General features: G+C 41.4%; 1 protein-coding gene across 4 annotated transcripts in view; it reads right to left on the bottom strand.

Moving 5' to 3' along the window:
- LRRC7 (leucine rich repeat containing 7) overlaps positions 1–17,632 on the bottom strand; it is a gene marked incomplete at its 3' end in the record, with an annotated part of 75,364 nt that overhangs the window by 12,463 nt on the left and 45,269 nt on the right. Inside the window, exons 13-19 of one of the 4 annotated variants that reach the window (XM_080349000.1) lie at positions 17,185–17,284; positions 15,823–15,947; positions 12,978–13,178; positions 6,974–7,085; positions 6,566–6,746; positions 3,984–5,661; positions 2,330–2,479 (exon numbers count right to left, since the gene is read on the bottom strand). In XM_080349000.1, the coding sequence (XP_080205126.1) occupies positions 2,330–2,479; positions 3,984–5,661; positions 6,566–6,746; positions 6,974–7,085; positions 12,978–13,178; positions 15,823–15,947; positions 17,185–17,284 (2,547 nt within the window). Of the gene's footprint in view, positions 1–2,329; positions 2,480–3,983; positions 5,662–6,565; positions 6,747–6,973; positions 7,086–12,977; positions 13,235–15,818; positions 15,948–17,184; positions 17,285–17,632 lie in introns of all 4 variants that reach the window. The other 3 variants (XM_080348999.1, XM_080349001.1, XM_080349002.1) reach the window with 3 other exon arrangements.

Below are 17,632 nucleotides of genomic sequence, written 5' to 3'. Positions count from 1 at the left end.
CCCCTCCGAGCCCGACAGACACGGGTCCCAGTGTCCCGAGCAGCACCTGCAAACCCAAAAGCAGCCATTCTGCCCTATTTGCTGCACGTGACCCCCACCCAGCCGGGGGTGCATCACCTGAGCAGGGCAGCAAACAGCAATTGTGTTACATGAAAAATAACGATTGCAGAGATGGGGATTAGCGAGGGAACGGCTGCTTTTCCTCCCTTGTGTACCTGGGAATATGCTGATTATTCCTAAGGGAGCTGGGACTGTACACTGCACCAACCCATAAACTTTTAAAAGAACTGTGAGATGGATGCCAAAAATTGAAAGCATTCTTCTGAAAAGTGGTTCTTTTGTCACTGCAGCCAATGCAGGGCCCTTTTGATCAGCCACTGACTAATCTGCAGAGAGGAGTTTGCACTCAAAATGGAAGAAGAAAAAACCTAGAGGGTGCTTTCTGATTTCTCAATAAATAGGAAATTTCTGTGATAACAGCTTTTTCTTTTCATCATCTGCAGTAAAATGAATTTGTCTGCTTGCAATATTATTCATTCACAGAGCTCAGACAGACTGCAAACAAGCTATATAGCTATTAATTCTAGGTAAAAAATGAAAAGCAGCAGTTCAAACATTTTATACGTGGAGAAGAATCAATGTAATAAACTTCCTCAAAATAAGTAATTGCTATATTTGATTTCCCGATCTTCCACTGGACAATTAGACCTCACTCATTACTCTCTTGAATCCAGGCCACAAGAAAGAGGGAAAAGAAGAGGTAAATATCAAGCTGCTGTGAACTGGATTCATTAAGAAATGCAAATTCTTTAGAACATGTGAAGGAATAAAATTCAATAATACTAAACATTCATATTATATGTTCAACAATATTTTTTCACTGCTTTCCAAACAGTACAGTTAGAGAACGCACCCCTCCATGCACTTCAGCATCACATTTCATATGGTTATGTAGCAATGAAATGCTGGTGAAATATAAAGTGGAATAATTCACATAAGAACACATCTCAAACCCTAAGGAATTTCATGAATTTCCTCAGATATCCCTGTATTAGTATCTATATTCATGTACAGCCTAAAATTCTTAAAGTGATATAGAATAACGTATTCCTAAATGTGTGTATTATAGAAAAATAGTACCATTATTTGGAGTTTATGTCAAATGGACTTCTCTGAAGGACTTGTGACAAGAATTAGCATATATCCAAGTAAACAAACAAATTCTTTGACAGAAAAAAACCCAATACGACCAACATTGAGAAGCTGTCTGTGCCCACACACACACATCTATGGTGAGACTTGACCTGGACGTCATCAACTGAACAACAGGGAAGCAGACACTGAGACTGGGATTGTGTAAACCCAGCTGGATGGGAGGCGCAAACGGAGTTACCAGTGCATGGACAGTATAGCAGAAAAAAACCTGACAGTGATCTGGGTGCGTGCTTAACCTGTTACAGCTTGGCTTGGAAAGCCAAGCTCTGCTTAGCTTTCGGCCAGTACAATCTAAACCCTGCCTAAGGCCAGGCCAGCAATTAACAGTGCAGCTGATCACATTTCAGTGCCTGGATCTCTGCTCTGTTTCCCTTTAATTACTTGCAGAGATGCTGCTAATTTGTGCCAACAGCTACTGATGCTAATGCAGACCCTTAATGACGCTGGGCCCTTCTAGAACCCTGACAGTGCTACCACTGACATCTCAGCATCTCCCGTCTGACACTGAAAACATTGCAGCAATGTCCCTCTCTGGCTTCTCATATCTGCTCTTCCCACCAAACATTTGTTTGGATATAATTGTGTATGTATCAACAATATATTGTTAATTGCTGTAAAATAAACAGTAAGAAAAATGAGAAAATTTTTTTCTATAGTCATCATTTAACAAAAGTTTAAAATTAATCTAGGTGTGACAGGCATGTGCTCAAAAATCATCAGCTATTCCAGCATACCCAATTAATATTCATATGTTAAATCGCCTGTCTTTTGGAGACTATCTAAATGCACATTAAACAGTTCTACATTGATTTTTCTAAGATCAAACGGTCACAAAACAAAACACGTTCTCCATTTCTGTGCACAGCTTAAGTCATTGAGAAAATGATCGCATCGGTCTGTAACACAAGAGCGGGAAGCAGTAATGACAGCCACGGGAGCTACTTCATCCAAAAAGCAAGATCTTGAGCAGGAAAACTGTGTCGCTATCATCTTTGCTTTTTGGATTGTATAGAGTATAAGCATGAATAATAGGCAAAAGCTAAACCAGGAAAAAGCAAGGAGTATTATTAATTTATTTTGTAACGCTTGTATAGGCTGGCTATCTCATACTTACTTTCGGTAGAGGTAGCTCTTGAAGCATTTGGTTTTCAAATTTAGATTTAGGCTGCAAGTTTAAAGTCATGCTTCTGCCGGCATGCATGGCTGGAAACCCTCCAGAGTGCAGCATGCCAAGGCTAACTGTGTTGTGTTTGTAAGCAGCGGTCTGAGTAGAGGAAACAACCACGTGACAGATATGAACACACATGCTCATCGAATTAAATATCACACATATATATGGTTAATTTCACAAAGTTTTAGTTTAAGCAAACAAACAGTACCGAGAATAAATAGCTTTTTGATGCATGCACTGGGTCACACGGAAGCAAATACATTGCTAGTTATACATAAAATGGATACCATAAAAGACTTCAACGCTGACGGCAGATGAAATATGTTATCTTAGTTTGAAAATCGCAGTATATAACAGTCTTTATTTTGCAAATACGGCCAAATTTTAGTACGCCTGTGCAACCACGGGTGGGCCAGAAGATGTGTATCTAGCATATGAGAGCATCAAAGGCAGTGGAAAACTCTACGTGGGGTGGCTCTGCACCTCTGGGGAGGGCAAAACTCCCTCACTGTCCCCTGTAGCAATTCTTCTGAACTCAACTTAACTAGATAAACCCAGCTTCCCATAAGATAAAGCATTTCTTAAGCAAATACGCATTGTAAGCTAAGCGTAAAGATATTCCTGAAACAACCAACATCTGGGAAGTGTTTATTCCCACCAGAAATGTCTCTGCCTGGGGTGCACTATTTTGCCTGGGTGTTATCTATTTTCCAGCCAGTTTTACACAACACAAGGAAAATAGCTCAAGCAAGGAAAAAGCTTCAACCTTCAAACCAGTTTCTAAAATTTGCCCAGTTGATCCTTAATGATATTGTAATATGTATCACATCTGAGCAACTGGAAGGTAGTGAATATATATTAACACCAAACTCATTAGTAGCTAGCATAAAACAGGTATATGGACACATTTTGAAACTAACTTATGCATTTCATGACAGTAATTTTTCACAACTACTTCAGATCATGAAGCAAATCCAATTTATGAAGTAGGTCATTAAATAGTCAAGATCCTTTTTGGAATCATGCACTATAGTACTTGCACTGTTTTCTATCAAAGGTAAATAAGCACAACGTCCTACTGCTAAAAGGAGTAATAATCATATTGCTTGTGAAAAACAGTGGCAGTGTATACCCAGTGACATTTTTCATAGTTAGGAGATAGTTTTAAATCCCCTCCACTAACAGTGATATGAAAGCTAAAATGCATTATTTTACTTTTTATCTGTGATGTTTTTCTTTATTTCCTTTTACTGCAAAGATGTACCCAGCATCTTTTAAAGCTCTCAAATCGTTACTGAAGGAGTGGACTTCAGCAGCACGTTCACATCTGTTGATAAGGAGAGATTTTTTTGGGTTTTATTATTGCAGGCAGTGCTGCAGCAGTTACTACATGAGTACTGTGCACCGTGGTGCGTTACTCATGCCGAGACTCTTTATCATTCATTGACTCCAAGACCCCCCTGGGGTCAGTTCCTCTGACATCAACACAGGAATTTCATTACTGGGAATTCTGGTGGTTACCACTGCACGTGCACATAGTTTGATATAGCGAAACACACAACTAAAGGCATTAATTGCAGAGAAATGCCAAACATACCCTGTCTAACCTTCTAGCTTCTATATGTCTAAGTAGCTGTTGTCTCCAGTCAGCGGGCATTTTAGCACAGCTCTCATTTCCCTTCACAGGGGTAGGCCTTGTCTTTATATCACTGTTATCGGAAGGCTTGTCGCCATAGTTACCCAAGTTATAGTCTGATGGAATCTTTTCCAGCAGAGCTGCCATTGTTGGCCTCGCTGAAACCGGCCTGGTTTGGGACGTGCCGTAACTCTCTGTACTGTAGCTTCTTGCAGACAATGGCCTCCTTTGTGTAAGGTTTTTAACTGGAAAGCTTCCAGTCTGAGCTTTCACTTCTTGGTAGGAAAGATGCTCGTCTTCGTACCTGCCGTTCCTCTTGAGGAACTGAGTCTCGGGGACCGAGATGCTGCTCTGGCGCTCCACAGCCCCCCGGTACGGAGCCCGGCCGTACCTGTCGCTGGGCGGCAGCTCGTGGGGCTCACTGACTCTCCTGAACATGGACATCTCAGTGGAGCTGGCCAAAGAATCCGCCCTCCTCAAGAACCCTGGCCGAGAGCCCTGGCTCGCAAAGGGGACACCGACCGTCTCCTCATTGACGGAAGGCTGGGAGAAGGAGAACATGTGCTCCACGGGGGGATAGCCGCGGTACGCCCTGGGGCTGACCAGCTCCTGCGGCAGGTTTTTACTCTGCTGGGGGATGTACTCGGGGTTGAGCTGGAAAGGTGGTGGTATCCTCTTCTCCGCCGTCACCTCCACCGCTCCCTGTGGGTTGAAGCTTTGGTCGAACTGGTAGACTTTCTTGGTGACGGACGACTTCTGCTGCGGCTGCACCTTGACGCTGCCGTAGGTCAGCAGCTCGTCGTCCAGCATGGGGACGGACTGGCTGCGGGACATGCTCAGCATGCCGTGCTCCGCGCCCAGCAGCTTGTCCACCCTCTCGTGGGCTCCTACAGTATCGTTACCAGATGCATAGTTTTCTAAGGGTATATTATACACCTTGTACGTACCAATGTCTATCTCATCGATACTTTGCGACTTCTTAAATTTGTTAGTTTTTAAATCCCTCATCATCGGAGACAGCCGTTCTGTACTCTTGCTGATTGAAATAACGCTTTTGGAAGGATCCGGGCGACAGTGGATATGGGAAAAGACGTTTGTGAGGCTTCTGTTAGCATTCGAATCATGATATTCCCACGCTATTCCTGGAGTGAAAGTGCTAGTCATTTCAGGAGACTCTTTGACATGATCTTTCCGCTCAGGCAAAGGGCTGGTGGTGGGGGTGCTTTCCAGTTTGGAAGGAAAAGCTGTCCTGTCTTCAAAAGGACTAGGGGTTCGGGTCCAATTTTGCCAAGGATTGGGAGGAGGCACTTCAGATTCGTGTGTGTTTCTGAGCGTGGGCTGCTCCAGCTCCAGGGGAATGCCGACTATCCTGTCCTGCCTGATCAGCGGTCTGCGCCCGTGCGCCGATGTGCTTCTGGATTTGGTGCTCAGGAGGGGGTTGGTGCCGGCATTCTCCACCACGCTCTCCTCGCCCACGAAGCCGGTGTTGTCGTAGTGCGAGCTGTCGTTCCAGCTGTCGGCGAAAGCGTCGCTGAGCGGGCGCCTGTCCGTGCGCGGCGGCAGGTTCCCGGCCGGAGCCGATTCCCGCTGGCTCAGCAATGGCTTTGTTTCAATGGGCTGCGGGAAGGACTGTGCCAGCCTGCAAAAAAACAAAAGGAAAGGAAACAAGATAAAATGCCCTCTATTAGAGCACGAGAGCAGCCATCAGAGAGATGTAATTATAAAGCAATTTAACTTTCTCCCGTCTCTACTCTGGCTTTGGGATGGTGCTGTGAGATGTGCAACCTGTGCCGCTGGTTTGGCTTGAATGGCTGTGGCGGTTTTATTGCCCTGGAATACAGATCCTGTAAATACGTACACAGAGAAACTACGAAGTCAGGAAGGAGGATTTTTTTACACTTACATTACTCTTTTTTTAAACAAAAATACCAGAATCAGTTTGTGCATGTTCTCACCACCAAGATTTTATGCATCTCCAGTGAGCAGGCTCCAGCCTCTCTTTAATGGGGAAGAGCCTGTGGATGGAACTACATTTAGGATGGAACGACATGATGTGATTTATGGCAGGAACAGACAGGGCAGGCTGTTCCAGGTATGGTACGAGAGTGTTTTCTGGTTGCAGATGGCCAGCCCAAATTACAGCTTTCAAAGAACTGTGATGTTCCCAGAGATCCAGAGCAGACTGAGGCTCAGGACAGTGATAATGTGGGAGACACACGCTCCGCTAGTGATGCTGAACTACAGCCCGCTGTAGCTCAGGACCACACACAGGAATTGCAGCTCAATTATTAGGCACTTTTAATGTGTGGTTGTGGCACATAGTTGAAAAGCCCGCTGTAGAATTACTGACATTTATAGAGTATGAACGGGTGGCCAACTCTGCACAGCCCAGGCTGTGAATAGTTAGAACATCTCTGCAAAACTGGGGTAAAAACATCGTGTTTTTTTAATCAAATGCCTTAACAGCATATGATCATTTTGAATGCATCTGACAACATAAGAGGAAAGGCAAGCAGAAACTGCATTAAGAAAGACGATCACACCTGTTTCCCCACAAAGAGTTATTCACTGCTTCTTTAGCCGTTGTCTGCAAGGAGCCCATTTTAACGTGCGCGTTGGAGGACCCTGAGGAAGCCTGGGAAGGGGAATAGTCTGAGTAAGTGCCTGAGGAAACGCTGTTATTCAGACAATGGATCTTATCTGCTTCAGACTCATCTGTAGATTCTGAAACAAAACACAGCAAATGTTCTTAGGAGGTGGTATTTGAAATCTGAACTCCAGAAAAATACATTTTAGAATTGATACTATAGAGATGTATCTATATATATGTGCACAAATATGCATGTAATATGTTTTAAAATTAGGAATGAAGTGTAGAACATCTTAAGTAATGTGTTTGTGTACACTATTACATACAATTTCATCTAGAAGGCTGTAAGTCAAGTGAGTACCTTTCTTCTCTTTACCCAGAAGAACAAGTTTGGGTGGATAGAGTGGAGTCTCCGGGATGGACGGACGGAGCTCCCCTATCCGCATCTCACTGCCGGGGTGTCCATAGGCATCCTGAGGGACAGAGCAATGCAGAGGAAACATGGGCGACAGAACCCACTGCAAACTGCAGCGAAAAACATTTCACAGCCTCTCATCGTGAATGTGACAACACACCCAAACCACACCATACGGGCAGTGTCTGATCATGCTGAGTCGTCACCCGAAAATTCTAATTAGTCCTACATAAATACTTGTAAAAATTATGGTGATGTGTTCATTCTGAAAATGTGGACAAAACAGATGGAACTTGCAAGATACATCAAGGCCGGGTAAACATTTTTGATGAAGTGAAGGTCACAAAAATGCAAGCTGCCAGTAGAAATAAATAACAATTTAGAATAAACATTTACTTCTTATTTCCAGACTAAGTACTCCTCATTCATCCACAAAGTGATTCCTAGATCCAAATGTCCCTTAGCTATATTTAATTAAAATTACTTTGTCTCTAAAGAGGTTTTTTTTTCTAAAATAACATTATTCAGATTTCATAAATTTATCAAGGAGAGTTCAGCAAATCCTGACCTTCAAAGACTGCCCTGCACAACTGGTTTGCTGTTCTAGTCAGTAACACGGTATACACTGAAAATAACACAGGTTAAAAAGTGAGATATATTAGGAGAAAATCAATAATTAGTAGTATAAGTGATGAAGAAAATGGCTGAGAGAAATATATTTAGGATGGAACTTACACAAAGGGAGACACTATGAGGATCTCTGTACCCTGACATGTGCTGTTAAAGGTATTCCAGTGATTTTGCAGAGGGAAGTCAATAAAGCAATGTAATATTTAAAGAAATGATTCGAAATGGACTACCAACCCCCAAAACATATTATTAAATTGTAAAATGCTACAATATTTTAAAGAGATGCTTTTAGTCTTAAGGAGAAACCTTTCAGAGGTTTACTCTACATTGACTGTTTTTTGTAGTAACACTAGAAACAGAGCTTTGTAGAAGCATTTGCCATGTGGTTTGTCCTTGAAGAATATATTAATAATTACATTCACACAATGGGTATTTTAATCCTTCTGCATTTGGTGCAGTTCTGGAGGTAGCACCACCAGCAAAGAACAGGTATCTTTCCCAACCCGTTTGATTAACCCCCTCAGTGCTAACATTTGAGCAAATACAGCTATTAATACATACTGATTCTTACACGGTGCAATGTATTAAAGACATTAAAGTGGTTTCACATGCAGAGATCCCTGAGTGCATGTGGTGTTTCTTACAGTAGTGATATATACACAACTTAAGGTGAACAATAGTGCAACAGCATTTTTCCAGTGCAGCACAGGCATTTCCTAGTGTGGTGTAACCAAGGTGTGCAAACCCATTTTCTGAGAAATACACAAGTGCTCCACCTTGGAGCCGTGGTGCATGTGGAGTTTCTGGTGGTACCTCTGAGTTCTCTGTGTGCTCTTGCTGCTCCCTCTTGTCTGGGATTTCCAGAGCTGGTTTATCAGGGGTGCCTGTATCAGACAGCTGGCTCTTTTGGAATTCTTTATTTTCTCTATCTTGAGCCTAGAATCCCAATATTTTGACATGAGACTTCCAAATATTAAAAGCTTAAGATAAAACTATTTGCTGTATGATAGGAAGAAACAGCAGTTCCATTTTTGACATAATGATGACAACAGGCTTTTATTTCAGGAGTCTGATTTTATGAGGTTTTTCTGTTATATCATTTTTTTCCTTCTTCTTCTTTTTAGCCCCTAGGCTAGCTATTTCTACAAAAATCAATATGCTTTTGAAAGAACTAATCTGGCATTTGTGAATATACCATGGAAGTGAAATATGTTGTAAAAAACCCAAATCATATCCCATTTAATTCTGCTCCATTTAAGAGGTCATTTTTTCTTACAAGTCCAAGAACAAAAAGGTCACTAATAGGGAAAATGTAAGTATTATTAATCAGACCAATTGCAAGAACAAGGGGAAGAGATAAATGTAACTGTGTTGTGTCAGACCATTCTCCTCAACACTAACCAGAGAAAGACATAGGGGACAAGGGGACAGAAAAACAGGGTGAGTTGTTTCCCAAGAGAAAATACATGGTAAAAACCATTAAAATATCTGGGAAAAAGGAATATCAGCAATTACTCATGCTGACAGTGCAAGAACAGTAAATTATCATCTAGAGAGATGGAATTTTAAAATAACCTTGCTCTTAAAAGTCTGCTTGAAAGAATATAAAGTCTCTGCCTATAGCAGAGGGGGCTCTGGGCAGAGGGAGCACACGGCAGAGCAATGCGGACCATTAATGATGGATCTGTTCCAGATGGACAATTAAACAGACATAGAGGGGTGGCAGCACTGGGGAACGTTAGGTCAGTCTGAAGGATGACAAGCTGGCTATAAAGAAAGAGAGAAGCAAAGGAATAAATGAAGATATTTCTGATGCTCGGTAAAATAGAGGAGATTCTGCTGCAAAAGAGCTTATTGGGGTGTGGGCTTAAAGCAGATCCAAACCAAAGAGCTTTAGCACATATTGTTCTGCCAATCAGGAGACACTGGCGTTGTGCATCTCATTAGTGGAAAACTGCTCCCACACCAGAGACATCAACTGAATTAATTGCAGCCAGGAATCCTGGGGGAAATAAAAGTGTGCAAGTCTTCCTAGAAGGGCAAGATGAGCTTTTAAGACAGTCTCTGAAAATTGCATTAAAAACAAAACAAAAAGAACCCTCATCCACCTCAAAACCCCACACCCCAAACCCTCACGGGAACAAAGCCCAAGCCTAAAAGGATCGGGGTGTTATTTTGACTGAGATGAAGGTCTCAGCAGATCCCATCCAGCCGAGGTGGCATTTTCCAGCTGTCAGCACCTGCATCAGGTCACTCAAAGAATAACCGTCTCTTTACCCAGTATTAAAAAGCCTGCTGGGAATTAACACAAAGGATGGAAAGCTGTAGGTTGGACTAATCCAAAGCTGAGAGTTATACAGAAGTATTTCCAGTTCATTTGTCAATCCATACGTATAAAGAATATTAACTACAAGGATCTTAATTGCTGATCTGTGGTATTGCTCATGGAGAGGTTACACAATGCAGTAAGCCATCCCAGACTTTTCTTTTTGTTCCAAATGCACATCTTTCAAAATGACTTAGGACAATAAAGATGTTTATTTTAATTGATGATTAATTAAGAAATTGTTTGCTTATTATAACTGAAGGTAAAGGATGATACAGGGGATTTGAAATGTAGCTCGTTAATAATTTTAGATGCTCCCTTTAATTATTTAGAAACAGTTTTGTGAAGAGACATGTGTAAATTAATTGCAGGAAAACCCAAAAGAGATCAGAAAAGAAACCATCTTATCTGGCCTCTGAGGATGCAAAAGTGAGCATTGCTGGGAAATTAAATTACCTTGTTATTAGAAACTGTCTTCAGTCTAAATCTATATGAGAACACACCCACATTTTCAAACTGTATTTTAACTTTTGACTTGAGATCGTGTCTCCTAATTATCCAAAAAGCAAGTAGAGCTTAATTATGTTTTCTTTAATGTGTTACAACTGAAATTATGTTAATACTATCCACAAAGTAATTCACTTTTTTACAGTTTCCCATACCTCTTCTTTATCTTCCTGCAGGAAGCCAGAGAGAGGAAAATGTACAAATGATGCTGCTTTACAGTCATGAGATCTTCCCAGGGTCATTATTTGTATGAAGGACAAGAACACTTTTTTCCTTTTCTTCAGCTGACAAGATAGTTGTGTTACTCATCTTGACTAAGTAGTAGGGAAACTTAAATCAGAAAAAGTTCCACCATCTTCACTATTATAATAATAGATGATGGAAAATACATCTTCGCTGATATGCTGGAAATAGTCATGCCCTCACATCAGTTGCTTGTGGTAGAAATGTAACTAGGAAATTGCAACTGCATTATTTAACTGCACTTCAAGAACTACCACAGTGTCTTCAGCAATTCAGCTATATTTCAGAATGTTTTTTTGTGATACCCCTGCAATTAACGGTTCATGTACATTCACAGAAAAACAAGATATTATTACTTTTCTGTTGCAAAAGTGAATGCATTTTTATCGAAGAATGAGAAGTAAGAATGAGACTGGTCTTCAGCTCTCCCTGCATTAGAACAGTGTGTGGTCACCCAGCATTTCCAAGTCACTGCGGTATTTCAGGGTATTGATGCCATTTACTCTTTCCTTGCACCCCCTAAGGCAGCTCTGCTGGACTCTTCACCTCGAGGACTCTGCTCTGGCTCAGTTAACGGGCTTCTTCACATTTGAGTTTAACAATTAACATTTAGTTTAACAGCAACCAAACCAGTGCACCACCAATTTCTGAAGCCTGCATCACCAGCCCAAACACCCTGTGTCTTTGTCAAACAAGTTGATTCAAATCCCAGGTAGGTAATATGTGTATATTCACAGCAGGTATAATTAAAGCCTGCAGAAAGCTATTAACAATATCCAAGTTCAAAAGCTAGATGATACAAAATAAATCATATGTATTCAGCGACAACTGCAGAACATGGTAATACTCATGCCACAAAACCTAAGGTGCGTCACAGGCCAGATTTACACAGTAAGAAATAATTTAATAGGTAAAAAGGAGTGATGGGGGAATTCAAGATTTCAGATTCAGATTAAAACATGAGTAATTTAACTATTTTAGCTTGAAGTACAAATTGAAACTGTGCCTAGACTTGAAGACAATCTTCTGGAGCCATCTGAAGAGAAAATGGTTGTTGGTTTTTGGTTGGTTGGGTTTTTTTGTTTGTTGTTTTTTGTTTGTTTGTTTTGTTTTGTTGTTGTATTTTTTGGGTTTTGGTTTTTTTATGAAATGAAAATGGTCAACTGTAAATAAAACACACAGTACTGACAGAGCAGCTACAGTGACTGTTGAATATGTAAGACCATCCAGTCTGTGCTAAGGATATGGAAAATTGAGGAAGAAAAACTACTGCACAAGTGACTAGCCAGAGACAGGGATATTTCAAGAATAATGAATTTATCATGATGTTTAAAAAACAAAGAAGTGAAAAGATAATGTGATAATTTCTTTTCCTCATTTATTTCTTTTGAACATTAAGAACACACAAAGATTTTCAAGAACACTGGTATTCCTGCAGACCTGTCGAGGCTTACTAACTATTAGAACTGACTGCCAGAGTAAGAGATTGCCCTTATTTATAAACTGTGCCTGCACTAAGTATTTTAAGTTGTTAGTGTGACTGCTAATGAGTAGATGCACCCTGAGATTCAGCAATGTGTAACAGCTTTGCACACGACTGCTGTATCGAGGGATTTTCCCCTCAGTGACTGTGTTCATGTTAGAATAGGAGACTTTGTGACTGTGAGCACTGATCCAGTTCTGGCAAACACATTAGGGACAGGATTCTGCACCTCGTCCTAAGTCCGTATTCAGGGGGTGCCTGATCTGACGTTCCCTGCAGTCGGAGAAGCACTGCTGCTGACTTCATTAACTTCTGACAAGGTTAATTGGCTATCTGCTACATGGAATGTGAACAGAAGCAGCAGAACCTAATGGCATAGTGGGGTCAGTCAGAACAAACTCATTTGTCCTTAACATATTTGACGCAGAAATACACTTACTGAAGTTTGAGATGTAAATAGTGGTCAGGTCCATTCTCCTGCCAATATGCAAGTCTCTCATATCATAAAAATTTAGGAGGGTGCTTGTATATATCAATAACAAAATTCAGATCTAGGTAGATTTAAAACCAAAATCACAGTCTGATAAACTCAGTAGCATTGGGAAAAACAGCAACTCAACATAAAACTAAATTAACTTTATGGAATGAAACTAGATACTATTAGGTATGAGGTTCACAGCAGATGCTGAACATCACTTGATGGAGTTATGTTAAAGCCCCATCTCAAACTCTCAAGAGGAACAAGGATCCTTCCACATTACCTCCACTGAAATCTCCTTGGGTGCCATGGGCCACTTGTGCTCGTACTTGTCTTTCACCGTTTGGTCGCTGTTCACGGTCGGCGTTGAGTTCTCAGGCCGGACTCCGTGGCTTGTTTTGCCCACCAGATTTTGAACTGATTTTACCATATTCTTTAAATCCTCCGGGTATGGAGTGGGATAGCGTTTTAGATTTATTTCAACCTGAACATTCATAACAAGAATTAAAACATGAATACAAAACGAAAACAGCAGGCAAACTAAACCTGTGGTTACAGTACTATGGCTAAGTGCAAATTCCCCAAATTTTTAGTTAATCTATTTAAGGCAATGTGTTCCAATATGTTCCAATGTGTTCTTGTGCATCTTCACAGATTTTTAAGTTCTTGGACTGAAATTCACTCTCAGGTACACTATATCAACCTATAATGGAATTTCAGTGGCATAAAGGAATGGATGGGAATGATTCCCTATGAGCCTATCTTTTACCCTGTGAGAGTATTGTATTTTAATTCTGCACTTTGCTTGAGAGTACTGACATATTAAATCACACATTTTCAAAACAATACTAGTGTAAATGCAGAACTAATTTAGCTATGCTCAGTGCACCGAATTAATCTGAATTATCTATGGCAGCTGAGAACAGAATCTGATCTACTGGGAGCTCTTTACGCTTTGAGATGTATAATGTACGTGCATGTAGTCAAGTGTTACAGAAATACAGGCAAACAAACTCACACCGCTACAGAAAAGTCACCTTAAGTCACACTGTGACTGGCTGACAGACCAACAGATTTTCTAGAAAACTCCACATTTGAAGTTTATAATTTTTATCGCTCAGAAGTAGAGAAACATTGTATTTCCCAAGTCCAAAGCAAGCCTAATTTGAGGACAATTGTACAAAATCTCAGGGCTGAGTGGCCGAGAAGGCTCACAGGTGACATACCCCCGTCCCCTGGCAGGACATCCCACTGTCAGCAAATCCCCTGAGGAGACGGAGCAGCCAAGGACCATGGCAAGAAGGAATTTGAGGTGGAAGGGCAATAAAATCCCTCAATGGAGTAAAATCCCAGCTCCCAGTGCAAGCTGTCAGCACAACTGTTCCTGATTACGAGGCTGTGAAATTTGTAAATTACTCCATATTCGCCACATGAGAAGTATTTGGATGCATTTACCACAAAGAAGCTTTTACCTCATTGTGTACTTGAGGTAAGCAAAGCCAGCTCACTTGTAATAGCTCGCTATTAGAGCTGCTGGATTTTAAACTCCTAACGAGTAGGAAAAATGTAATTTTAGATTCAAATGAATATGGTCTCTTGATAGGAATATTTTAGAAGCAAAAGCATGATCGATTTGGAAAAGAAAACTATATGAAATACTAGAATACAATTCTGAACCACAATAGTATAAACATTATGGATAATAGATTCTGACATGACTTTAACATAAAACATTAAAATGTATTACTATGATGCCATATGTTAATTAAGAATTCACGCAGAAAAAATAACTTAAGTCTGTAAAGCATTAATAAAGCTCTGGTTGAATTACAGTTGAAAGAAATCATATTTAGATGTACCCTAATTAGGCAATTGCTTTTTCACGAGATTCAGACCATGATTTATGTGTAAAGTCTACAGCCAAACATAGCTAAAAGTCAAGTCATAGAGCAAATCCTCCATAAGTACTAATCAAGGAAAAACTAACTGAAAGACTTCCATGAGACAGCCAAGTCATAGCCTGGCATTTCAGCAAGAGTTTCATATCACTGCAAGTATTAATATTAAACACTACGAATACTGGCAGCTGTGGTGGTTGATACCCTCTAGAATGCAGATATTTTCATCACTGATTTAGACTTATTGCAAACAAAATTTGTTCTCCCTGTCAACACAATTCTTGCACATCAAAAGTAGCATGACCCTGAGAATTTCAAAATTCTCGATGGAAAAAGTTATCGAACAATTTCAATTACCAAATCTATTTTAACATATAGTTGGCTGAGAGTTCAGTTTTAACTATGAAGACAAAAAGTGAAAACTATGTATGCTTTTACAAAACACTACCAATGCTTGTGGTTACTGCCTAGTGATAATTTAAGTTAACCTTCCAATTCATCCCACAAAGGGCTGGTGACACCGCTAAAAACATACATGTTAAAACCTCCCCAAGAGCTATGGCAACACAGGGATGGAGAGAGACACACCAAATTCTCCACAGGTTCCAGAAATTCACTTTTAGTTCATGTATCTGCATCTAAACAGGCTGGTGACCATCCTTCTAACAACTGAATCGATTAAAGGCTCATCTGAAAACACTGGACTTACATTAATTTCAGATAAATGGAGGAGGATATTCATGTTCTGTTCTTCATTTTTGGTAGGGTACAAAATTGCTGAGAGATCCCCTCTGCACTGCACATTCTTGTGTTACTCCGTAAAGCTGCAAAACTCTCACTGCCTTCCACTTATGTAACACCCTATGTGACCTAAGTACTTCTAAAGAACCAGGTGGCTGGACCTTAATTCTAAGTCTCCCAACATCTTGTATTAATTCTGCCTTTGTGACAAAACACCTGTCCCAGTAGGAAAATGACACTGGGGTTTATGGGCCTGAACTGACTTATAAAATGAGGGTTTTGCTGTCTGGACAACCACAGCAAACACAGAAATTGGTGATGTGTAGTTCAGGAAGAACAGATATGCTGCTCTTCCTTAACTCCTGTACTTGCAACATGGTGATGAGTACTTTTTGTGTATCCAGAACACAAAAATAGTTCAACTCAAGATCTGTAAATTGGACCTTGACCATAATATGTGAACACCAGAATAAATGAAATAGAACTTACCTTAACTTTCCCTGCATTTTCCTCCTCTTCCTTTTTTTCTTCAAATTCAAAGGCAACTGTCATACGTTGCTGTCTCTGCTCCTCCCATAAAGTAGGGTTAAAACTATCGCTGTCTGACTGGAAATCTACAGTTAAATTGCAAATAGCAACGCACAAGAACAAGTCATTAGTGCACTCAGCTGAAGATTGGAAATTATGTAAAAGACATGTTCTTAATTGATCCTGCAATCCTGGGTTATTGTTTTAAAACTGTTTGGGGTGGGGCAATGAGAGTAGGAACTCCTAAACCACTACAAACAGAGTTTAATATTTAAACTGAAATGAGAGCGATGGGAAGCAACGGGGTTTGGGGGCAGCTCTGGAGCTGAGAAGGGTACGTAAACTAACTGAAGATCAGTATGTCAGACAGCAAACCCTGAATTCTGCTGTGACCCCCTGTCTGGGCTGCCCACCCCCAGATCTCTCTGATCCAGATCTCTGCAGCTGAGCTGGCTGTGCCCAGCAGCCCATCCGCACGGCACAGGGCACAGCCCGGATTTCTGTCCCGTGCACGCTCAGTTCCCAGGTCCAAACTGTTTACACAAAGCCATCCTTCTGAAAATAAAGATGTATTCCCCTCTACTCTGCCCTGGTCAGACCGCATCTGAAATATTGTGTCCAGTTCTGGGCCCCTCAGTTCCAGCAGGACAGGGAACTGCTGGAGAGAGTCCAGCGCAGGGCAACAAAGATGATGAAGGGAGTGGAGCATCTCCCGTGTGAGGAAAGACTGAGGGAGCTGGGGCTCTGGAGCTTGGAGAAGAGGAGACTGAGGGGTGAGCTCATTAATGGTTATCAATATGTAAAGGGTGAGTGTCACGAGGATGGAGCCAGGCTCTTCTTGGTGACAACTAATGATAGGACAAGGGGCAATGGGTATAAACAGGAACACAGGAGGTTCCACTTAAAGATGAAAATAAACTTCTTCACAGTGAGAGTGACAGACACTGGAACAGGCTGTGCAGGGAGGTTGTGGAGTTTCCTTCTCTGGAGACATTCAAAACTGCCTGGACACATTCCTGTGTAACCTCATCTGGGTGTTCCTGCTCTGGATGATCTTTCTAGGTTCCTTCCAATCCCTGACATTCTGTGATTCTGTGTTTAGAAAAATGTAAATCTGATGGCTTGAAAATAATGGATTTGTGAACAGTATTCCTTTGTGTCTGACAAAATACAGACTGTTACATGTGTGCCATTGGCTTTATGTGTCAGAAGAGACACACACAGAGCCACGGCTGCAACCCCTTCCTCTCCCTCCTGTTTTTCTCTCGGCTATCTGACCGAGCACAGCTCCTGCCCCTGTGGGAGCTGCTGCTGCCGTTTTACCTTCATCGCTGCGGGGCTGCTGGGGAAACATGTAGTTGGTCAGTACTCGCTGCTTGGTTTCTGGGTGCGCCTCGGTCTGCAGCGGAATGAGAGCCTTGGACTGCACGGGGAGGCAAAACACAGAGCTGTTAGAGCACGGGTGCTGAGACAGGGTTTTGGCGGCTGATAAATAGAAAATATAACATTGATTACAGTTCTGTATGAAAATAACTTTCTCTGTGGACTAAAATTCCTCCTCTCCCGTTCCTCACTGAGAAATTCCTACCAGGAATACTGACTGATGTTCAGAGTCACACCAGCAAGGAAGCTGCAGGATCAGTGGAACAGACCTGCAACTGCACAGTCCAAACACCCACATTACACTGTGATCTGGTTTAAGCCAGGGTTAATGAGGAGTAAATTCACAATAGCTATTAGTTCATCTGAGGGTAAACCTGGTGCAAGACAC

This window comes from Nesoenas mayeri, assembly GCF_963082525.1.
Source record: "Nesoenas mayeri genome assembly, chromosome: 8".
In the NCBI taxonomy this organism is placed as follows: domain Eukaryota; kingdom Metazoa; phylum Chordata; class Aves; order Columbiformes; family Columbidae; genus Nesoenas; species Nesoenas mayeri.
Note: the sequence above shows the minus strand (reverse complement) of the source record. Positions and strands in the feature narration are given on the sequence as shown.